Source organism: Lutzomyia longipalpis, chromosome 3 (genome assembly GCF_024334085.1).
Source record: "Lutzomyia longipalpis isolate SR_M1_2022 chromosome 3, ASM2433408v1".
NCBI classification, from domain to species: Eukaryota; Metazoa; Arthropoda; class Insecta; order Diptera; family Psychodidae; genus Lutzomyia; species Lutzomyia longipalpis.
The window spans coordinates 22,710,967-22,735,044 of record NC_074709.1 but is presented as its reverse complement, the minus strand read 5'-3'; the positions used below and the strand labels follow the sequence as shown (position 1 = coordinate 22,735,044).

Below are 24,078 nucleotides of genomic sequence, written 5' to 3'. Positions count from 1 at the left end.
GTTTATTTGGGCTTTTTTGTGGATTTTTCTTCTCGTACCTTCTTCCAGGTGAAACCAAAGGTTTGGCAGCATATTCCGGCACAATTTTCATGTAATTTTCCGCCTTGAAAACATCAATTTTATTTAATTTCTCCAATTTCTCTCATGTTTCACACAATCAACATCAGCTGATTGAATAGACGATTTATTCAGACAAAAAACTTCAGCGTGGTGAGTGGATGTTTGACGTTTGTTTTGTTGAAAAGGAGGCGTTGATTTTTTTCCACAAGAAAAGGAAGGACGGGAAAAGGAAATTGGAAGGCAATGGCTCAAAATATTAATCCAGCTGATCACCCACAATCCTCTTCAAACTTGGCTAAACAGGCCGACGGTGGGGTAACAGTCAATAGCAATGCTGTTAGCAAAAGGTGAGAGATGATGTGCAAAGCGTCGTCTGCTTTCCCTTTTTCTATTCACCATTCCCCTGAATTAACTCTCTTTTCTCATCCATCCTGGTAATCGTGGGTACATCCGGAAATGTGAAATAGATTGCAAAAAGAGCTAATGAAGCTGATGATGTCAACGGAAAAGGGAATTTCTGCATTCCCGGACGGGGAAAACATCTTCAAATGGGTGGGAACAATTAGCGGTCCGGAAAGCACTGTGTACAGCGGACAAAAGTACAGACTTCAGCTTGAGTTTACAAATTCCTACCCCTACTCGGCGCCCAATGTAAAATTCCTCACGCCGTGCTTTCATCCCAACGTGGATCTCTCTGGAGTAATCTGCCTGGACATCCTCAAAGACAAGTGGTCCGCCTTATATGACGTCCGAACGATCCTGCTCTCAATACAGAGCTTACTGGGGGAACCCAACACGGACAGCCCGCTTAATGTTCAGGCCTCCATGCTCTGGTCAAACCCTGTCGAGTATAAAAAGTACCTCGATGATTTCTATGAGAAGAACAAGGACAATTAAATGAACCTGCAGCAGGGAAAATGCTTTCAATGGGAGAGAAGACGCCCGCTTTCCATGGGGTGTGAATTCACAATTCCGCCTCAGTTCTAGAAAATATTTTAAATTTATTTGTCTGATAAAAATAGCATAAATAAAATATAATTTCAATCCGGAATCTCTTTATTTTGGAAATTAATTTAACAGAAATTTTTGGAGTTTAAATTATAAATTATTTTATATTTTACATTTTGAGAACACATTCCAATACTGGAAATAGCTTCAAAAACATAAAATGTGTAAAATATTAAATTTTCTAATATTCAAAATGGCCGCCTTTATGTATTAAAAACCGTTTTTCGTTAAAGACATCACTTAACGAATTTAACGTAAATTGAAATTTAAATTTTCAGTTATATCGCTTTTCTTGGAAACGCCAGCTTTTGTAGAAACTTCTGGATGGTTGAAAATTTCGTGACAGCCGTGCGGATTATTTTTTTGTAGTCGCGTGGGAAATGGGAATAATTAAATTTCCTTTTTAGTCTGAAGAAAAAGAACAAGTGCTACAGTGGTTGTGGTTCCCAAAGAAACTGTACAAATTCGCAAATTGCAACGAATGCGTGTTTTTCTTTGCAATTTGGATTTTATAATCTTTACCTCCACACCGGAGCCGAAGAAGTTTCCTGATTTGGAAATATATCATTAAACACGCTGTAAGTAAAATCTCATTGCTTTTGGATGTTTTTCATTTGTAATTTAACAAATTATAGCGGATACTTGGGCAATTTGATGCCTATTTACAATCTCTTTTGCATTTTCTTTTATGAAAGTGAAAATACACCCAGTGACGCAGGTTGAATGACTGTCCTAGGACATGTCCTCTTGCTTCATTGGAAACATTTTCCATTTTTCCTTTTCAGCAAAAAAATCAGTTTTATTCAAAAATTAAAAAGTTCAGGAAAATCTCAAAAATTCATTTTTCCCAGCGAGATTAAGCAAAATGGTATAAGACAAAGTTTTAAGGGAAAAAATTTCCTATAAAATGACCTAATCACAGATTTCTTCCCTTTAGGTAATCCCGGACATGGAGATTTAACCCTTTCGTGTCCACGTGAAACATTGAAAAATTGCGCTCGTTTTACCATGATATTTATTCTGTGACTGCTTTCAGGGGACTTTTCTCAATCAGTACGTCTTCTTTGACCTCTTTTGCGTGAATTTGATGCATTTCTATGTTGGAAAAACAATTGCATTCATAAAAACTTAGAAAAATAAAATGTTTCACGTTTGGGTCTACGTATGACCCCAAAAACGAGAAGGGCTAAGCAAATTGAATTAATTATCCCCCATCTCTCCCATATTGAATCCCCCTAATACCTGAAAGTTTGCTCACATTAAATTGTGATCTACATTTAATTTTTGCGAATATTTTAAGCTAAAAAACAACATTTAATTGAAAGTTTTTGCAGAATATTTTGTATGCGCAAAAATACTGAAACTTAAAAAAAAAAACATTTCAAACCGTAAAAGAAAAAGTTTTTGCTAAACCAAACCATTGTCGTTTCAACTCTTTTTTTTATGACGACATGGTTAACCCTGGGGGATTTTTTGGACCACTGTGGCCAATTTGACTTTTTCAAATTGCCTCAAAGTTAAAATCTCTTTAGCATTTCGTGACAAATTCTAAATCTGTGCGTAGGTAAGTTCCATTTAAAAATACATATAAAAATGCAAAGATAAATATTAAATATAGCATGGATGGAACAGTATAAAGCGAAAGAACGGTAAGTAAAACTTACGGGCTGTGATTCTTTCTTTGTCAGTGAAATGTGAAGATGGCTGAAAATTGAAGATGGGCAAATTTTGAGGAGAGACTTACTCGCGAGCCGAATCACAGCCAACGCGCAGAAATTTGAAGAAAGCCTTAATCGTGGCGGGCGTTGGCTGTGATTCGGCTCACGAGTAAGTCTCTCCTCAAAATTTGCCCATCTTCAATTTTCAGCCATCTTCACATTTCACTGACAAAGAAAGAATCACAGCCCGTAAGTTTTACTTACCGTTCTTTCGCTTTATACTGTTCCATCCATGCTATATTTAATATTTATCTTTGCATTTTTATATGTATATATAATGTATATATCTATGTATTTATATATATTTTACTTTACTTTTATATATGTATATAAAACGCCCCGCTTCGCGGGGCGTTGGTCTTATGCAACTCAAGATATGACATGTTAACTTTAAAACGCGATATCTCCGGAACGGCTACATAGATTTTCTTCATTTTTGGCATGATGAAAGATATTATAGCCAGCAATAACATATCAAAATTTGAAGCAATTCTATAAAGCGGTGCTCGAGATATTCATCGAAAACTCATCGAAAATTTTGTTTTCGATTTTAGCGCCACTTGCGGTCATTTTTTGAACTTGCAATGTTCCGAGCAGTTGTAGGGCTCATTAATATCTTTCATTTGAGCCCGAGTTGATCAAAATCGGTCAAGCCGTTCTCGAGTTATGGCCGATTTTCGATGATAATTTGTGACGGCCATATTGGCTAAACGGCTTGGCCGATTTTCGAAAATGAAGTATCCTTGGAAAGGTCTTGATGGCCCCTACAACATATCAAAATTTCAGATTTTTACCTATTACAGGGGCTGAGATATAACGAAAACAAAATTTGGTGGTTATTCAAAATGGCGGACGGGGGGGTGGGGGGTGTGATTTGACTTCATAATCGGATGTCTTCTAGTCGATATATGAACTTTGCCGTTGACCGCAAGTCTCTATCTATCACCGTTCTCTTGTAATTTAGCAAAAGGTTCCGGCCGGACGGCCGGACGGACGGACGGACGGACGGACGGAAACATTTTTGGCGCATACGTTTTTTGGAATGTGGGGACCCTAATTCGTGCTCATCCCAAGTTTGAGCCCGATCTGACGACTTTGCATTTTAGAGTGTACACAGAAGCTGTGCTTCTTTTAAGAAAGAATCACAGCTAAAATTAAGGTCAAAGTTTTGCAGTTGGAAATCTCTATCCTCCAAGGGTTAAAGGAGTCTTGCGAGTCAGTTGTGGGGTGCTTATTTGAATTTTTTATTAAATAAAGAGACAGAGATATGATAATATGTGTTGGAGTGGGCAATTAAACTATAAAGTGGCACTTAATTGATTTATCCTCATCGCGACACTGTTCTGAGGCTCTGTTAGCCCACAAAGAATTTATTTTCATACACATACTTCTTGTTTTTACCTCCCAATTCCTTAAATGGTTAGGACAACCCTACCATACTCAGAGATTTTTTTCTTGTATATTAATAACAGATCTCTTAGAAAATTTGAATAGAAATATGGATGCTTGTCTAAACTTCAAATCTGATGTAGTGATTGAAAATGCGTAACATAACAACTTCTCTTCAGCTCAATTCAATTCATCAATTTATTCTATAATCTCATATTTTGATAAGATGAAGTAAAATCCTAGATATTGACATACACAGAAAATAAAAGTTCGTCGAAAGTTCGTAGAAGGTTCGTTATTTACTCATTGGTCTTATGGGAAAATCAACCTCCAGTTCGTAAAATGGGGTCTCACTCCTTTTTCGTAAAAAGGTTCGTAGTTTTGAACTCCAAATTCGTCAAATTCGCTTTTGAACTCCAAATTCGTAGTTTTTCACCTCCATGTTCGTGAAGGTTCGTAAATTCCTTTAATAAGCAATTTGGCATCTTTGGCTCTTCCGGGAATAAATGTTAAAGATTTTTACCGCCTTTCTGGCCATTTCTGTTCATCTGGGTATTTGATACTATCACTGAACTTCCATATCCTCCTGATCCTCCTGACCAATACTAGATTTTATGCATTCCTTACACAAAAGTTAGGAGTTTTTGCCGGATTTGTGGTCGCTCCTCCTTGATAATGATGGAGTGACCTCCGGAATGACGATTTCATCCCCGGATTGTCCCAGGGTTATCAAGTCCTGGGGAAATAGGGGATGCTGGTACAAAATGGTTGATTTTTCGCCAGTTTTATGGTCACTCCTCCTTATTAATAATGGAGTGACCTCCGGATTGGGGATCTCATCCCAGAATTGTCACATCCTGGACAAATAGGGGAGGCTGGTGCAAAATGGTCGGTTTTTCGCCAGTTTTGTGGTCACTTCTCCTTGGTAATGATAAAGTGACCTCCGGACTAAGGATCTCATCCCAGGATTGTTACATTCTGGTTAAATAGGGGATGCTGACGCGAAAAATTGAGGTCACTGCAATATCACCAATGAGGTGACCACAAATCCGGCGAAAACCCCAAATTTTTGCACCAGACTCCCCTATTTGTCCAGGACTTGATAATCCTGGGATGAGATTCCCAATCTTGTGGTTATTCTATCATTACCAAGAAGAAATGACCACAGATCCGGCGAAAACCCCAAATTTTTGCACCAGCCTCCCCTAATTGTCCAGGATGTGACAATTCTGGGATGAGATCCCTAATCCGGAGGTCACTTCATCATTACTAAGGAGGAGTGACCATAAAACTGGCGAAAAATCGACCATTTTGCACCAGCATCCCCTATTTCCCCAGGACTTGATAACCCTGGGACAATCCGGGGATGAAATCGTCATTCCGGAGGTCACTCCATCATTATCAAGGAGGAGCGACCACAAATCCGGCAAAAACTCCTAACTTTTGTGTAAGGAATGCATAAAATCTAGTATTGGTCAGGAGGATCAGGAGGATATGGAAGTTCAGTGATGGTATCAAATACCCAGATGAACAGAAATGGCCAGAAAGGCGGTAAAAATCTTTAACATTTATTCCCGGAAGAGCCAAAGATGGCAAATTGTTCATTAAAGGAATTTACGAACCATCACGAACATGGAGGTGAAAATCTACGAATTTGGAGTTCAAACGCGAATTTGACGAATTTGGAGTTCAAAACTACGAACCTTTTTACGAAAAAGGAGTGAGACCCCATTTTACGAACTGGAGGTTGATTTTCCCATAAGACCAATGAGTAAATAACGAACCTTCTACGAACTTTCGACGAACTTTTATTTTCTGTGTACTTTATCTCGACAAATTACGATGCCAATATTATCTAATCTTGACGTTAATATTACTTAATTATTTAATACCATAAAATTCCATTTCTCAAATTCCAATAGGTTATAAAATGCACTCTATATATCTGAAGAGTTGGTGCTGTAGGTGCATCTTTTCCTTTTACCGGAAAAAGATTCTTATTATGCTCTTTTCAAATAATAATCATGTACTCCACATGAATGTCCTCAATATTTAGTCGATGAGCAATATAAAGGCAATATAATAAATTGAATGATGTGAATTTCAAGTAGTTGGCAATATATTCTTCAACTCTGATATATTTTGTAATAGTGTGATTTTTTTAGGGGACAATTACATTTTGCTTTCGCTTCACGTTTGCCTTTCAAGTGTACAACATTTTTGATTCGATAACTTATTGTAGTAGGTACCTTGTTGATCCTAATGAGATATTATTTGATAAGGTTTTACGCTCTCGGTTATGAAGTTAAAAAAAAATTGGGAGCCATAAAATTTGGTAGCCTTGATTTAGTTCTTTAGTAGTTTATTATATAAAATTGAATACTAAATAGTAGTAATTACTATGTAGATATAATACATTGGGTCCTGCAAATAGATAAGATAGCCTCCTGACTTCAAAGGAATGCACAAGAAGGTGTAAAAGTAAATGCTAGTAAATAGTATTTTACCTCTTTTCTCTGTGAACCAAGGAAAAGCTATAAATATCCGCGTGACTCACGCATGATGACACAAAAAAGCGTGTCAGGGGTGTGATTATCGTGCCTCCAGAATATTCCGCCGCACAGCATTTAGCTGGCTCACAGAACTTTGAGCGCGCGCGCTACATAAAAGCTCAACAGCAGCATGATATCATTTTAATTGTGTGCGTAGATCCACGGAGAGCTGATTGTAAGTCGTTTTGCTCTCATTTTCCATAACAATATCAACGGGAGCAATTGAAGTGAAAATTTTCTTGTGAATTTACAAACTGCGGCGGTGGTGGTGGTGGTTTGAAAATTCCAAATGATATGGGCATTGTATCCACGATCGTTTAACGAAAGTCACACGAAAGCGTCACAGTTTGTGCTTTCCATTTGCATGCCGCTATGCTCAAAAGTTCGTTCTTCCATTCCTTGCAAAGTCGCTTAACAAATCACTACACTACGTGATTCCACTCCACCACGCAAAGAAAAATTTTTGCGGGAAATTTTCTAAAGTTTCAAAAAGTTTTAATTTGTTTGATCTAAAAATAAAGAGAAAAAAGAAAAATCGTGTGTAGAATTAATTTTCCAGTGTTGGTGAAAGAATAATTTTTATTTTATTTTATAAAATTGAATTAATTGAGAGGCATTCGAAAAAAATGAAGGAAAGTCTGGGGCTTTGAGTGAAGAAATTTGGTTTGTGATGTGGTGGAAAATAAAAATCATCGTTGAACTATCAAAGTCAAATCAATTTTATGCTGAAAGCAATTTATTATGTCGGAGATTGAATTGGTATTAAGTTGTATTTAGTCAAAGAGAACCCGTCTTTTATCAAACTTATTGGTTTTTCTTTCACACTCTTGATGGCTAAATTTAACTATATATCTATACACTTCTTGTCTTTCAGCAATGATTTTTTTTCGCTAAGAATTTGCACTAAAAATTTTCTAAGAGAACTTTTTTTTTAGCCACGCGGTATAATAATTTGTACATGTTTTATTTTTGCATTTATAATATTAGATTCATACTGAGTGGGAAACCACGCGAATTTTATTAAATTTATAAAGCTCTCTGTTTTACACAGAGCTTGATATCACACCGTTTTGCTTTTCATTAGCTCCGTGATACAGTTTCGTTATCGCACTTGAATAAATAGAAAAAATGTCACGCTGTACGTTTTTTTTTGGAATTACAACGATCATACTTTAGATGAAAGATATTTTTTTCTTGATACGACGTTTTCGGAGGGAATTTCTCAATTTAATTCCATCATGAGATGTGATAATTTTGAATACTTCTCATTAGCACGCTGTTCGTTCTTTAGCGGCTCTTAAAATTGCTATATAACTACTGTTTATAATACTTTTTAGCATGCTTCTTTTACATTTTTTCTGACAAGATATTAAATTTCTGATGACTCTTTTGGAATTTGAAATGCGATAGAAGTTCTTTTAATTGAGATAAATAAATAGTTTTTAAATAAAAAGAATCAAATAGGTTTGGGTTTATAGTGCGGAGACAATGGTTAGATATATATATAAGAAAAACTCTTAATTTGGTTCTTATCGATTATATGTATATTAGGCTATTAACCTATTATTTTTTTTTGTAAAAATCTTATAAAATTTTCTATTAATTGCGTGGTTTGGTTTAAAGGAGTTTTAGGTGTCTTAAAGCTCTACAGTCAGGTATTGATTAACGTCGCATGGGATACACTCTTTCCACTCATTATTATTAATGGGTGGAAAGAGCATATCCCATGCGACGTTAACCAATACCTGACTGTACTAAAAGTTCCATAAAACTATTGATAAAAACATTTAAAAACGTAAGAATCAAACGTTAAAAAAAGAGTAAGCATCATCACTTCAAACGGTTGAACCAAAACGTCAAACTTTAGAGAAGTAAAGTGAAACGTTAGATAAGAAATGACAAATCTTTAATTTTCTTAAAAATTTTACAATAAGTCGTTTTTTGAACTATTTTTAGCATTTTTTAATTAAAAAAAAATATAGTAGTGGGCTCTCGTAATCTTCTTACGTAAGGATCTGTTTCCGAAAGAGTATGTATAAATCTCTTATACAAATCAATTATTCTGGATGCTATAGCATAAATGAGCATATTTTTTCACCATTTCTATGCTCAATCAGCAATCTTTTGAAAACACAAGTTCAATATTAAAATAACCATTTTATCAGAACAGAATTTATTTACAATTAGCTTCTAATATTTCACTTATTGTGGCAAATCGTTGCTTGAATAAGCGAGTGTCGTATAAGCTACAAAAATCCCTTGAAACCTTGCTTTACGACAAGTGCTGATTCAAGCAGCACAATCTTCATTAAAATTCTTAATACAAATGTGTGTAAATTTGAGTATTTTAATATTTTACAGATTTATCGCTTCCTAATTTTGCCGGTGGAAACGTAAAATACAGAACAAATGCAACTGGGGCAGAAAGTATTAAGGAAGTGTGAGGAGGATTTTTTCAAGAGAACACAGACAATAATCTGCTGGAGTAAGAGGCAGCTAAGTTGTCCGTAAAGGTTGCTGGCAACAAAATAAAAAATCAGAAATCAATCTCTAGCGATTATTACAAAGGGAAAAAATAAATAAATATCCAATTGAAAAGGGAAGATATATCCTGAGGAATATTGTACACAAAGTATCCAGAATTGGTGTTTCTGTGTGAAATGATGTCGCGACACTTGGTAGCTGTTTGCGTCGTGTGTCTACTGTGTGCTGATCATTTGCCATGCGAAAAGCATGTGGATCATGCTGATCATCCAGTAGATGGGGAAATTAATCCGATAGTAGTAAATTTAGCCTCTTCTCAAGGACCAGAGTTGGGAGTGCGAGTTAAAAGGCACACAGCTATTCGGAAAATTGAAGAACATGATCCGGGGAAGAGTGTTGTTAAGGAGATCTTCAAAAAGTACGGAAATGAACACGACATGACCATGACTTTGGCGGGATTTGAAGCAATGCTGGAACAATTGGGTCTTGTAAAATATCTTCAGCAGGAGAGCAATCCCACCGCGGATATACCAGTGGCAGCTTCAAATGAATCTGTAAGATTAGTTTTTATTTAATTTTGTCTTTTAATGTAATTTGTTAAATTTTTTCTTGCAGTGTATTTCCAGTGGAGATCTCATGACAAAAATATCGAAAGACAAATCAATACAATCCAGTGCATCATCCCCAAAGAGGAGCCTTATGCAACTCACAGAATTCGATCTGAAGACAGTATGTCCTATTCTTCTGTATCAACTTGTAGCACATCCCACCTCAAAGGAGAGATTCGGATGCTTAACTTCAGATCAAATTGCCAGTGAAGAGTTTGCAGAAGCTGAGAATTTAATGGCAGTCAATGAGGATACAACACTTGGTGAGTGTGTCATCCTTCTTCCCGTTGTATTCATGCACGTACATACGTAACTGTGTAGTACGTATTTGACCCTGACCGAAAAAAAAACCTCCAAACACGATAGAGAGGAAAATTCCGCGATGGTATTTTTGGAATCTGCATTGAAAACCATAGTGATTGTCCCACAAAGTCTATATTGATTAAACATTGAGGGGGGTAGAACTTGCTCTTGATTTTACGGGAACACTGAAAATTTTCTCACGAATCCATCACGCAATTTCGCAAACACGAAATGTTTATCGGGAAATTAAATATCTTCCTAACTATTTTGATGTTATCACAGCACTAACTTTAAAATAACTTCGATTACATATTTGGAAAAATATTCATTAAAAGGTTATTTCTGAATTGAAGAATTGAGAGGAACTTGTTAAGCATCAAAATAGAATGTTCTGAAACTTGAGTTAGATAATTAAATAAAATCACAAAATAAATAAATAGTTAATACACATTTGACGTATTTTAACACGTTCTTCAATTATTAATATTTTGCACACAGTGTGGGTGTATGCATCTCTATCGATTCTTGGCGTGAGTCTCTGTGGTTTACTTGGCGTAGCTGTGATACCATGTATGGAGAAAAAGTATTATCATCATGCACTACAATTCCTCGTGGCACTGGCTGTGGGAACACTTTGTGGGGATGCTCTTTTGCACCTCATGCCACACGCTATGATGAGTATTTCGCATCATCATGGCGAGGGGGAGGATGATCATACAACAATGACGCATAAGGGGCTCGTAGCAGTGCTGGGAATTGTCTTCTTCTACGCCATGGAACGTGGGTTAACCATGATTGCAGAATGGCGAAAGAGGAGGCAGAAGCTGGAGAAACCCCCATCACGTATCCGTGTTATGCGTGACCCAGAATCAGCTTCACTCAATAATGCCACCGGTGAGAAGTTGTGCAAACACAAATACAGCTCGTATCCCTATTGCTACGATGAGATTGCAATGGAAACAAAGGATGATCATCATCATCACAATAACTACGAGAAACCCGGGTCTCCGGGTCAGAAGGTGGCTCACAGTAGGAAAAACAATTCAATTCTTCCCTTTGGACGTAATCAGCCGGAACAGCAGCATCAGGAAGCTCTAATGCACAACTATACCATTTCATCGGCATTGAGTGAGAATCACAAGGAACCCACCTCGGAGAAGCCAGAAGCCACAGAGGAGACTACCCAGACTGCTGAAGAGGCGACCAAGAATGAAGCACGGCATGAGCATAGTTACACAGTTATCCTTCGGGAGCATGAATCGCAACATCATGGACATTCGCACACGCACGGTCACGTCCATTCACCGCCCAGTTCACTCTCTGCTGTAGCTTGGATGGTTGTCATGGGGGATGGATTGCACAATTTTACCGATGGAATGGCAATTGGTGAGTTTTATCGAAGGAAAATGATAAATTAAATTAAATTTTGATTCAATTGAGACTGTTGAGTAGAATTTACAAATTAGAGGGGTTTGGAATGATTATTCTTTCGTTATTTTTCAGGAGCTGCATTCTCAAATAACATCCCCGGAGGATTCTCAACGGCAATTGCTGTCTTCTGCCATGAACTTCCACATGAACTGGGTGATTTTGCTGTACTTCTAAAAGCCGGAATGTCTGCACGTCAAGCTGTCTACTATAATCTCCTTTCGTCGGTGTTGAGTTTCTTTGGAATGGTGCTGGGTGTCTTCATTGGGGATACACCTGAAGCTTCCGGATGGATTTTTGCCGTTGCCGCAGGGATGTTTATCTACATTGCTCTCGTCGATATGGTAAAAACATTTTTTTTTATTAAAATGATTATTTTAACTTAATTTTAATTTAATTCTTTCTTTAACAAATTAATTCTTTGCTTTCACAGATGCCAGAACTAACATCATCACACCAGGAGAGATGTGCCCTGTCAACGTGTTTGCTGCAAATTTGCGGTATGCTTTCCGGATTAAGTGTCATGCTGCTGATTGCACTCTACGAAAATGATCTCAAATCCATCTTCACAACTGATCATGATCATCTTCATAATCATCATCATCACAATCATCAGCATTATTAGAGAGGAAAATGCGAGGAAAATTAATGAGGTGTAGAAGTGAAGTTTAGGATTTTTAATTTGTTTTAATTCTTTTTTTTTTATTAGGAATGAGAATTATGTAGGATTTTATATTTTTTTTTCATTATATTGTCACATATTATTTTGCGTGATGTAGCTAGAGAGAAACAAAAGAAAATTAAGGTAAAGAAAAGGAAGAAAAGTGGTTTGAAAGAAGAAGAGAAAACCATAGAGATCTTGTCAATTACTGCAGTAGATGCGTGTAAGGTTAGAATGAAAAAAGGAAGGTTTGGGACACTATAGATTATTTATAGAAATTTCACTTAATTATGTATTTTATGTAGATTTTGAGAGATTTTTTTTTTAAAAACTTAGTTTAAGTGGTTCCAACTTATCTCAAGATTCACAGTGTAAAAAAATCGCAAATTATTTGCGATTGAAGGAAAACTTAACAAAAAATTGCAAGGAAGATAAAATGCTGCCAATTTGTTTTAATTATAAATAGTTAAGAGAAGAAAGTATCCAAGGAAATATATATGTATGTTTTTTCTGTTTTCTTTGTGATCTTCACAATGCATGTAACAGAAGGCCGAGATAGAATTTTAATCGATACGATTAGATGAATTTTAGAGACAAAAATGAAACTTACTCCATTTATTTTTTTTTTCAATAAATCACCTCCCTCGAATCAGATTACATTTTGTGATTAAATAAGAAAAAAAAAACATAAGAAGACTGCTTCAAATTCGACAACATTATCGTGGATTACATCGGAAGGTAAATGATCCGAAAGAGAAGAATAAAAAAAAAGGAGAAGTGTGCACAAGTAGGAGATTATATATCAAAATTTTCACAGGCAAAAGTATATTATAATGCATATTTATCAAGAAAAGTGTCAAATTCTTTTAAAAGAAAACGGTGTTATTGATGAAAGTGAAATAAAAGGAAAGGAATATGCCAAGCTAAAAAAGAATCTTTTTTTTATATTTGTCCAAATTCCATCAAATTCTTCCTTAAAATCAACCTACATTGACCTCTTTGAACCTTTGTCTGACCTTATTAGCCCCAGTCTCCCCTAAACTTTACAAGTTTTGATCTAAACATTAATATAAGGACAGCATTCTCTATTAATCATAATATTTTATTTTAAAATAATTTACAATAGTATAATGTTTTTTTCTTGGCATGTATACATAGATAGAGCTCTCACATAGTTCTTTTTATGAATAAAAAAAAAAGAAATTCTGCGAGTGTTTTATATATATATATTTTAAAACACTATAAATATAGACAAAATGCATTGGAAAAAAATCACAAAAACATCCTTCATGGCAAAAGCCACAAAAAGAGGTAAAAAATGAGGATTTTTGGCCGCTCACTCAGTCTGACCAGTAAGAAGGATCGCATCTTCAGGCAATGGTTGCCTCTTGAAGCGTGTCTCCGTTGCAAGGTACACCACGAGCCCCGTGAAGATGACAATGAAGACTGCAATGAAATTCACAAGAACACCCTGAGCCGGCAGGGTGGAGTAGCTCTTTTCAGCGAAGAAAATCTTCTCAGTAAGACCCAGAAGAGCTGTTGCAGCGGCTGCCACAAAGCCCATCAGGCCAAAGAGCACGTGGTAGGGCATAATTGTTTCACGGAGTGGTTGCCTCAGTCCCGGTACGAGGAAAGCGACGAATCCTACGAGATATTGAGCACAGAAGAGGATCACAGCTGCCAGACCCAGCCAGGAGTGCATTGAGTAGAGATTAGGAATAGGAGGTGTGGCGAGATTGTGTGAATCAAAAACTGCTTTGAGGCCTATAACTGTTGCCACAAATGCTACTCCATGGAGGGTAGCATGAGTGATCTTGAGTGTACGTTTCCGGGTGTTCCTTAAGCCACGATAGGTGAGAATGGCTAGAACAGATTTTGATGACTTTGTGAATCATGTGAGGAAGAGATTGTTTTGTCGCACTTACAATTCCCATAGAGGAAAATCATTCCAAAGGTCATTAAAAGGGGATGCCAGTTGAACTGAACACTTGGATTACTTTGCCATGCCAGGCCATTCAAATGACTCCCAATCCAGCCACCAACGAGAGTTAGCAACACCACACCAATCAGCAGAGTTAGAAGGTACAGGACACGGAAGTTTCCCAGGCGTTGTGGAGATGCTCCAATTTCTTCCATTTTATTAGCCTGGAATGAGAATAAGAGGAACTTTTAACATCAATCTTTAGGAGAATTAGGGGTCATTGTTTTATGATTTTTATCAGAATTATGTGGAATTAAATTAAAATTTAAAAAGAAATGGTTAAATAAGGAATTTGGCCAAGAACTCATTTTCTTATTTCTGTTAAATTACAGTCATTTAAGGATTAAGTGGATAAAGTTTAAAATCAAATAAAGGAGTTTATTCATCGATACATGAGATCTTTATCATTTAAAGGAATAATCCGGACATACGTAATCTTGTAGTGGATCAAAAGAGAAAAAACTTTGCCTATATAATTTCCACAGGGATTGTTTTTTTCAAATAATATTTTCTCCCATATGCCAATGAATAAACTCCTTTTTCATGCAAAATTTGTCGATCTGTGTCAGTCAGCAATGAACGTTGCTAAATTTTCTTTCTATCTTAATTCATTTTAAATATCCTCTGTAGACTAAATAAATTGCATTTAATTACGGAGAAATTAATCCACAAATCTGATCGAAATTAATTTGCGGCAGAGAGTGAAAAAAACCGGGAAATTAAATGAAATTCTCTCGATCACGCTTACAGTAAGTTCATTGGCATCAACCTTACTGTTTTCTTCGTCTCACTTTAGTAGCATTGTTTGCTGATTTTGTTGCTTTTTCGTCTCAATCCAGTGAGAGCTATTAAAAGACGCTGCAAAAAGAAACCGTTGATACGATATTTTGGGGCCACTTTTTGGTGCAGAAAGATCAGTCTCAATGATTATATGGTCAAAATTTTAATTTCCCTCCAAAGCCAAAAATCGTCCCATATGTTTCAATGATAGATCTTTAAAAAAAATATTTTCTGAAGTTTTTGGAACTTCCATCTTTTGCAATTTTCTTAAGAAAATTCCCACACGCCCACACGTTTTTTCTCTGTTTTAATATTATGCAAAAAAAAACTATAATCACCTTATCACTGTGTGTACTGTGAGTTTATATATATTGTAGTTTAACAGCTGGTAGAGAAAAACTCGAATATTCAACAATGAAAATCACTTTGAAACCTTCTAATTTTCACACTTGAGGCTCTATTGGGCGGTATTGTGTGTGAAATTAATTAAAAATAACTAATTTCTCTTCTAATCCTCACTATTTAACATTAAACTAAATCAGACGTGTGGAGGAAAGTATGCTGTGTGCGATGTTCACAAAACACTCCCAGTTAAACGACTGAAGTGTATGAAGGAAAAAATTGAGAGAAGACTCGGCAAGAATCGTAGAGGGGGATTTTTGTGATAAAAGTGGAGATATTTTGATGAAACCTGCGCAACAAGTGAGAATCATTAGGCCAGCGTGGGAGGACATACGCTACCTCACGTACAGGGCGCGGAAAAATCAATAAATTCCATCCCCCGAAGAGGATAAAAGAAAATACCACAAACGGAAGCCATAAGGACATTCTTTACTCCCTCCAATTAGAGTACTGATAAAGAATCTCCCCGGAATACTTAATTCACACTTCCGGGGAAATGTGAGGGAGTTAATTTTATTTTTTCTCTAAACTATGTACCTGTACTAATGTGATATAAATTATTTTATCTCTGTAAATTCACTTTATAACGACATTTTCACCTTGAATTAATCAAAAAGTAAATTATTTGTGATTCTTTGAAATAATTAACATTTTTTACTCACGCTTGTAAGGCATGTGAAAGATGAAAAGCGCGAAAATGAAGTAAAAACTTTCCCATAAATGTAAATTCAAAACACGCGCCTGAAAACTCGCAGCCACAAAGTCTCCACAAATAACGAACTTTTTGAAGAATTCAAGTCGCGATTCACAATAAAAGATTACTAACTCGAGCCTTCAATCACATATAAGCTTTTACATAAAAAAATAATTTAATTCACTAAAAACACCACGAAGTATATGTTAAGAGAAAAAATGAATTTAGCTCATCACACTACACAAAATATTTTACAATCAAAGTAATATGATAAAAATTTAAAAGAACTGCACATTCTTATTCAATCTGTTAAATTTTGATTCTCACAGATTGGTATTTTTCGAGCCGTACGACCTTTCCATAAATAAACATAAAATGTAAATAAATAAATATTTTTTCTGATAAATCTTTTTAATGAACCTCGAGCTTAAAATTAACTAAAAAACTTTACATTAGTTCTTAATTTAATTATAAATTTTTCAAAGATGTTCTAAATTGTTTTTTGAATTATTCTACTAAAAATAATATAGTTCACATTATTTTCTCAATTTAGTTATCGCTAAAAAGGAATTATATAGTTTAGTCATTATATAGTCAGTCTATTTCGTTCCATTTACCACGGCTCTCCGCAATAATTTAAAAATTTAAATTTAAATATTTCAAAATTACGTAAATTCCTGTTATGAATAAAAATATTTTTATCGTAAGATCCTTAAAAAAAAATTTAAGTTTTATAATGATGATTTATTCTCATTATTCGACTTAAAGTGAAATTATGCGCAGTGAATGACAAATTGCTCTTTTAGACTCGATCAGCTGCGGGGTTAGAGTCTATTATCATAGTCATCGCTTATATCTACCTACAAATTGATTTGAAAGTCCGGTGACTAGATAACTCAGATAACTCATGAAAAAATTAACGAGATATCAGAAAAATATTTACAGGAAATTCTCTTATGGGTCATAAGATCCGCGGATGTGATTTGGAAAATGTGTGACTTGGAAAGCTTTTTTTCCTTCACGAGGGTGTACCATCTTACAGCAGTGGTTTCCACTTGAAGATAATTTTGATTGGCGTGAGAGTAATAAAAGCTTCACAAAATATCAATTGATGAAACATCATTGACGTACGCGCGAAAATTGCCGTAATTGATTGAGATCTCCATTTGAGCAAATGAGAAATTTTTGGCGACATGGAAAATAAAACACTCGTCGCTTTTACTGTGACGGGGAATTTTTCTTTTAAAATTCCAGTGAAAAAGCTCATAAAGTGTTGTGGAGAAGAAAAGAGATTAAGATACGTCATTGATAAGAAAATATTTCGTTTCTGCCCCAATTTTTCATGAAAAAATGGTCAAAACACTTTTGTTTATTGCTCGGTAAGGAAATACAAAACTTCAACAAGCAAGAGGTCAATTTTTGTGGAATTTCCGCGCAAAAATTCGAAGAAGAAAGTATATTGCGATATACAATGAAAAAGAATTCTTATGCGTCTCGAGTTGCTTGCCCCTAATAGACAATGGAAGTTAAATGGGAATTCGGTCAAAAAGAAAGAAAATATGTCGTTAAAAATTACATTTCATCGTGACTTTCCGCGCCAAAATGTTTGCATGCAATTGCGTATATGATTTGCCTCAAGAGATCTCCAGAGATTTGTTTTTCCTCATGATGCGGAGGGGTCAATCGATGGGAGTGGATGGCCCATGAGTCAGTAGATTTGGGGTCAATGGCTCGAGCCACACACAGAAAACGTTATATGTACTGGAGGTATGTATGCCTGTCGCAATGTTATGAAATCAATGATGAAATGCGCGAAAGAGAGTGAATTTCTGGGGAATTTCACGAATAAAATCCGCCTCAGCATCCTCTGCCTCAGGCCAAGTGGTCCAAATATGAGAACTGGAGCCAACTCTTGAGTGGATTTAACTGGAATTTCGTGGAATGTTTTTTAATTTGTTGTACTCCTCTCTGTATAAATTGCGCCATTTTTGCACCTGCCCTAATTGTGGCGCTAATTGAACGCGTCTCACGCGGATTTCATCAGCAAGTGTGTGAGCTCTTGAAGGCAATCTCCTTGAGGGTCGCCACATACACACAACTAATGCGATATCAATATAAATAACTGCGATGTTGTAGTGCGCAAAATTTTTATCACATGCCTATCATTTTCTTATCATTCTTCTTTGTCATGCTAATTTTTTTTTCGTCCAAGAAAATATAATTACAGCCACGCGAGTTCGTCTCGCGAACTTCTTTTTATTGCTCGTGGCGCTCTGTAGCCACACTTTGTCTACACACAGGTCCGCGTATTTTGTGAAATTCATGAGAATTGGCTCTTTCAAATAATAAAAAAAAGCTTCTTTATTTGTATTTCACATTGCCTGAAAGAAAAAACATTTCATGCCACCGGATTGATGATTTGGCAAAAAGAAGAAGCACTGCGAATCTCTCAAAAAAGTTCTTGAGAGAGTTCTTTGCGCCACATGGCCAACATCCAATACTCTGACGTTGCTTGTGACGCAAAAATCGTCAAACTTATTTCGAATCATCAAATCCATCACCACACAATTAAACATATAAAAACATCACTGACCACCGAGGGGACGATTTTATTATTTGCAAAATATGTACGCACAAGATTTCTCGTAATGCAAAAGGAAAACATAATAATATTGTGCTGTCGTCTCGAGAAAAACACCCCAAAAATGCGATCTTTCCGAGATTTTTTGCATTGTAGTAGCTGATAGACGGCAGTTGGAAAATCCATTCAATACAAAATACATTTTGTGTACATAGCCGAGAAAATATAGCGCACAAATTGAGGTAAATAAGTCATGAGTTTCATAAACATCCAGTGAAATTAGCCTTGAGTGCCACATGATAGCTGACTGATTAGGATTTCTCAAGAAAATCCAGAGCGCGAAGAAAAGCCAAAGAATGTACTTGGAATTGCATAAGTTTGACTAAATTTCTAGGAAGATTCTCTTGAACTTCTACTCGATATTATATTATTTTTTTCTGTGAGGAAACATCAACGGAAATGAGCGTTGATAGAGCTATTCAAGTGGTGAATGATACTCAAAATCATTGTAAGTTTTAAATTAGAGTATTAAAGTGTTTTCTTCGCGTATGAAGAGAAGAAAGGCGGTTAAAACCGGTACGTTGAGTGAGAATGATAAAGAAACTTTATCTATTGATCAGAAAATCAGTTTTTTACAACATTATCAAAATTTTGCATTGGGTTCTGATTTGATAGAGTGTGGAGGTGATACTTACTTGTGACTCACAATGGTGAGAAATAAAATCAGTGATTAATACCCCCGAGTTTTGTTATTATACATAATAGGTATCACTTTGTTTTTTTTTTAAACCCATTTATGATTGTTTTTGAATTTTTTAAGGCATTTCAATTGGATTTTTTAAAATTAAATCTGCCTATTTCCTTGTTCAATTTAATACTAAAATTAATTTAAAGAAAAAGAATATTTCGTTCATTCAGTAAAAATTTTTAATGATGAAGGTTTTCAAAAACATCGCCTAAATAACGGAAAGTTACATTAAAATCGGTCATTTTAACATATTAATCTTCATCAGGTGCTCTCAGAACAATGATGATTTGTTAATTCTTTCTATTTTAAATTAAAATGACTAATATGTTACAAGAATACGATTTTCCAAACAAGGAAATTCGCTGTCCATAATTAATTGCAGAGATATTATGCTAAAGATCATATTACATTTTTGACCACCTTATTATGAATTGAATAACTTTACTGTTTATTTTTATAGTAAAAGAAAAAAACAAAAAGATTTCCGCAATAAGATCAAAATATTCCTGAAAAAAAAAAGTATTTATACCTCTTTGTAGTATTTGTGAGTGTCATGTGATAAGAAAATCATTCGAGCCCCTATGGGGCAAATTAAATGGGAAATCAGCAAAAAATAAGCCCCTGATCTTTAGCGCTTAGCAATTATTACTTTCGTTATTATGAGGCGTGCTTCCCGTTGGAAAATTCGCGACAACAAATTCAATGGCTTCATGGGCTTCATGTGTGTTATCGTGCAGAGACAAGCCCATACTCTCTCTAAATCTTTCCACTGAAAAACACAAATTTAAATATTTACAATTCATTGCTGTGATTTCTCAATGTGGAAACGATACGCGCAAGAAGGAGATTTTCTTGCGAATGTCTTGGCGAGCGGGCAATCGACTTATAATCACTTTACACTTGAGTATAAATTGCAAATGGAAGTGATATTGCAAAATCTGAATTTTTTTTGGAAATTTTTTTATGGGTACTCTGTGTGGTGGGCGAGGGAGGGACCTAATCAGTCTGAAAAGAACTGGCTCCAAGTGGATAAACTTTGAGAAAGATTTACTGTAGTGAAGCGATATTGGGTGTAAGACCCTGAATTGTGTTATCTTTTCTTATCGGACGCTTAATATACTTACACACATGAACCACCCAAGCTTCACATTTGTAGAGAAATTATTTATTATTATTTTTCATCAACTCCCTAATCGCATGGAGTTTCCAAGAAATTTTCTCAAAAAATTCTCTCAACACATACAAACGAAAATTGTTTGGCGCGACTGGGGCGTTTAAAGGTAAATAAGAGTGAGAAAAAACATTAACCCGTGAGAGGGAAATGCTTCTTTTAGGGGACTGACCAAGTTCATTGGCGCCATCGATTGTCTCACATGACCTTGGTGGGAAAGTGAAACGAAAAGTGCCTCCATGACCTTTGACAAATTACATGTAACGGAATTTACGTGGATAATCGATGGATGAAAGGCCATAAAATACTCAATGGAAATTCCATGCTGGCGGATTTCTTTGCATTAGTAGAGTCCGTACACCTCCCGCTAAATATCTTTCCTTGGACTTTTTTGTGCTCTGACGCGTAAGATTGATTGGTCACTGTTGATTGAGCCTCCTTGCCTAACAAATTATGGTCACTAACTGTGAGCGAATTCCTAATACACACAGAGAGTGTCCGGATTTGATTTTAATGGGATTTACCCGAGAAAAAGGAAATGAGAAATGGATGGAATGGGTTTCAGAGTTCAGCAGGATATGCTTCTCTCTATGTGCTGGGGAATTCCATAAATTTCTTCCAAGTATTGGACTTTTTTTTTGACAATATCTCTCCCAAAAACGGAAAGAATTGAAAGAACTTTACTAAGAAAAATCACACATAAAAACATTCTGTTTGGGATTTTTTCCCATGCCATGATTCATATAACAATTTAAGATAGTTTTCATGTGGATTTCCTCTCGAGAGTCACGCATACAGACGGTGAATACATGATAAATTCATCCAAATCAAGTGTTTTCTCCTTGCCCTAGAGCGAAAAATAGCATGAATCATAATAAATCACTTTTCACCTGGAGATGCAACATTTTCATTCAATTTCAATTTCCAGGCATTTCCCCTTAATTTCTCGTGGGGGGAAAATTCTCCTGGAATTTTCATTCAAATATCTCTCTCAAATTTCACACGAAATTCATCCCAAGCTTTATCGAATTTTCCAATGAAGTGGGAAATGGCTTTCGGTGAAATGTCGAGGCACGAATTTGAATTTTCACATTAAATTGCATAATTGTTGTATACGAAGAAAAAAGCAGAATCAAAATTCACGACAGCACAGTGTTTTGAGGAATAAAGAAGTTCAGGGAAATCCAAAAATTCCCAATGAATCTTGAACGAATGCCAAAATTTAAATACACTCATTTCCCATTTTTTTCTCACGCGAGACCATTTAATAGAAAGAAGTCAATATGCCTTCCACGAAGTTGATTTATATAATTTATGTATTAGAAGAAAATTTTTCCCTGTGCCTTTGTTTTGAATAAATTCAGAATTTTCTTGTAATCTTACGATTGAATTAAATAAATAAAAAGAAATTCAATATGCTCTACTTGATATGAAACATTGATAAGATAGTCTTGCAGAATTGGCATCATTTTCATTAGATTTTAAAGAGATCTAAGTTATTATTTGTCGAAAAGAATGTATAACTATTAAAAATTAGAAGAGTTTTCATAGAAAAACGAATAAACTCCTTTCAATCATTATCATTTTTTTCCTTTGCATCAATTTCCGAACAGACTGTACTGTAGCTGTTTTTTTTGCAGATAATCAAAAATACAAATAAAACAGTGTGATGACCCCACAATTTAATGCGGGGGTCAAAGCTTTAAAAATTTGATAAAGTTTTTTTTAGAAGCACGATGAAAAAAAATATTCCTTGCACAATTTTCAAGGTTCAACCATTTAGCGCATCTCAATCTCCGCATGATTATTTCCTCCATCACATCACGATATCACGAGAGGAAGCAAATGGAGCAAGAAGAGCAAAAGCAATATATTTCATCTTGACAAAATTCGCGGGTATTTCCCAAGAACTCCACATCGATGAGAAAGGCGACAATGTCTTGAATGTTTGCCAAGAAAATTTGTCCATCGCCCAATTCAAATACGTGGAAAATGCGTAAGTTTCTTGCTCCCATTTGCGAGATCATTTTCATTGAATTTAGGCGACACTGGCTGGTGCGAGATGTTCTTCATCTACCGAGAAATCTTATTTTGCCTCTCACAGAGATTTTCGCAAAAATTCATTATCATTCATTTAAGATGAATGAAAAATTTCGCGGAAAAGTCCTTCGATGGATCTATGTGAAAAAAAACCCCATCATTTTAAACGATTTATGTAAATTTTTAATGAGATGGATAGAAATTATGCAATTTTGCAAGCGAAGCATTTTTACGGTCAATTGGCGGGGAATTCCCACGTGAGGGGTTTACCTGTGAACTTTTTCAGTGTCACACACATTTACACGAGATTCGCAACTCCAAGGCGAGAAGTAAAAATCTCAATTTTCAACTTATGCTTGCAAAGAAATTATAAATATAAGCCGCAAATTAATTCTCAATGAAAAACGTAAAATCCGTCACGTATGCAGAACGTTTTGGGCATCAAGAATAGGACATAATACAAGACACGAGAGTTAGATGTTAATCGTCACCGGATTTTCAAAAATATTGTAATGCAAATTTTTTTTTCTTCAAATTCCCAGACACGAGATCTCCTGAGGAGTGACGACGAAAATGGTCTCAATCAATTACATACTATTATACCTACCTGTGTGTTTAATCGGAATTAATGAATGGTCTTTGCGGACTTGTGACGCAGAGAGAACGCATTAAACCTGTCTCTCGGACTTTATGATCACGTTGGGGCTTTCAGAGAGATATACGGACAAACATCTCGTTGAGTCTGAGCAGAAAAAAAATGAAATATTATGAAAGTAAACAAACTTGAAAGGTAAGAAAACGACCCAATGAACCCTTTGGGTTTTTCCACCGCATAAAATGCTGCATATAATTCCCACTTTGAAGGGGAAATTTTTATGTAATAAAATTCTTGGGAAGATTTATGGAATTTCTGGTGATGGAAATATTCTGTGTGCATTTTCGCAGAATAAGATCAATATTGAGCTAAATTTTCCCTAGAAAATAATCGTTAAAAATTTAAATTCTGAGAGAAAGCTTTTATTATATTGATATATCTACATAGAATGATATATTATCTGTAATTACTACATGTGAGTATAAGAAAAAATCATGAAATTCACACGGATACAAGACTGTCTCCACTGCCTGTGTGCCCGTATGTAATTACACAAGATAAAATTTTTCGCGCCATAAGAATGTTATCAGCGAAAAATTCTTTTGCCACTGAAATTTACAATTTAATTGCGATTACACAGATGAATTAATGTTATGCCCTTCGATCGATAGAATCGATTTAATCAGAAGAGATATTAAGGGTTAATCAGTTGATTATAAATCATAAAACTTATGTAGTTCATTGTTTGCTGTAGTGCTATCCTCCAGTGCTCCTTAGGATTGTTTTAATCAGTCCTAGTTCATGCAGACCTAAATAATTTGTTTGCCATTATAAAAGAACCAATACCGGATAGTATCAGTTCAAATTCAAAGAAG

At 35.5% G+C, this 24,078-nt stretch overlaps 3 protein-coding genes across 6 annotated transcripts; 2 read left to right on the top strand and 1 right to left on the bottom strand.

The window, feature by feature from the left end:
• Positions 1 to 162: 162 nt before the first annotated feature.
• LOC129792779 (ubiquitin-conjugating enzyme E2 C) lies at positions 163 to 1,111 on the top strand. The gene is made up of 2 exons (XM_055832136.1): positions 163 to 407; positions 528 to 1,111. The coding sequence occupies exons 1-2, from the start codon at positions 304 to 306 to the stop codon at positions 955 to 957; spliced, it is 534 nt and encodes a 177-aa protein (XP_055688111.1). The 5' UTR covers positions 163 to 303; the 3' UTR covers positions 958 to 1,111.
• Positions 1,112 to 1,376: 265 nt separating this feature from the next.
• LOC129792773 (zinc transporter foi) lies at positions 1,377 to 13,142 on the top strand. 4 transcript variants are annotated; one of them, XM_055832127.1, is made up of 6 exons: positions 1,377 to 1,646; positions 9,089 to 9,765; positions 9,827 to 10,082; positions 10,621 to 11,508; positions 11,626 to 11,894; positions 11,984 to 13,142. In XM_055832127.1, exons 2-6 carry the CDS (start codon positions 9,388 to 9,390, stop codon positions 12,173 to 12,175), a joined length of 1,983 nt encoding a protein of 660 aa, XP_055688102.1. In that variant the 5' UTR covers positions 1,377 to 1,646; positions 9,089 to 9,387; the 3' UTR covers positions 12,176 to 13,142. The 4 variants fall into 4 exon arrangements, with proteins under 4 accessions (XP_055688102.1, XP_055688105.1, XP_055688103.1 ...); XM_055832130.1 differs by lacking the exon at positions 1,377 to 1,646 and adding an exon at positions 6,876 to 6,902; XM_055832128.1 differs by lacking the exon at positions 1,377 to 1,646 and adding an exon at positions 7,111 to 7,287.
• A 150-nt stretch (positions 13,143 to 13,292) lies between these two features.
• Positions 13,293 to 15,582, bottom strand: LOC129792774 (putative transmembrane ascorbate-dependent reductase CYB561 homolog). The gene is made up of 3 exons (XM_055832131.1): positions 15,311 to 15,582; positions 14,137 to 14,356; positions 13,293 to 14,074 (listed from the first exon to the last, which is right to left on the bottom strand). The coding sequence occupies exons 2-3, from the start codon at positions 14,345 to 14,347 to the stop codon at positions 13,548 to 13,550; spliced, it is 738 nt and encodes a 245-aa protein (XP_055688106.1). The 5' UTR covers positions 14,348 to 14,356; positions 15,311 to 15,582; the 3' UTR covers positions 13,293 to 13,547.
• Between the last annotated feature and the right edge of the window lie 8,496 nt (positions 15,583 to 24,078).

Coding starts and splice junctions, on each gene's coding strand:
- LOC129792779 (XM_055832136.1), top strand. CDS start 304: ATGGCTCAAAATATTAATCCAGCTGATCACCCACAATCCTCTTCAAAC. Junction 408..527: donor AGCAATGCTGTTAGCAAAAG/GTGAGAGATGAT, acceptor AATGTGAAATAG/ATTGCAAAAAGAGCTAATGA.
- LOC129792773 (XM_055832127.1), top strand. CDS start 9,388: ATGATGTCGCGACACTTGGTAGCTGTTTGCGTCGTGTGTCTACTGTGT. Junction 9,766..9,826: donor TGGCAGCTTCAAATGAATCT/GTAAGATTAGTT, acceptor TTTTTCTTGCAG/TGTATTTCCAGTGGAGATCT. Junction 10,083..10,620: donor CAATGAGGATACAACACTTG/GTGAGTGTGTCA, acceptor TTTTGCACACAG/TGTGGGTGTATGCATCTCTA.
- LOC129792774 (XM_055832131.1), bottom strand. CDS start 14,347: ATGGAAGAAATTGGAGCATCTCCACAACGCCTGGGAAACTTCCGTGTC. Junction 14,075..14,136: donor GATTTTCCTCTATGGGAATT/GTAAGTGCGACA, acceptor AATCTGTTCTAG/CCATTCTCACCTATCGTGGC.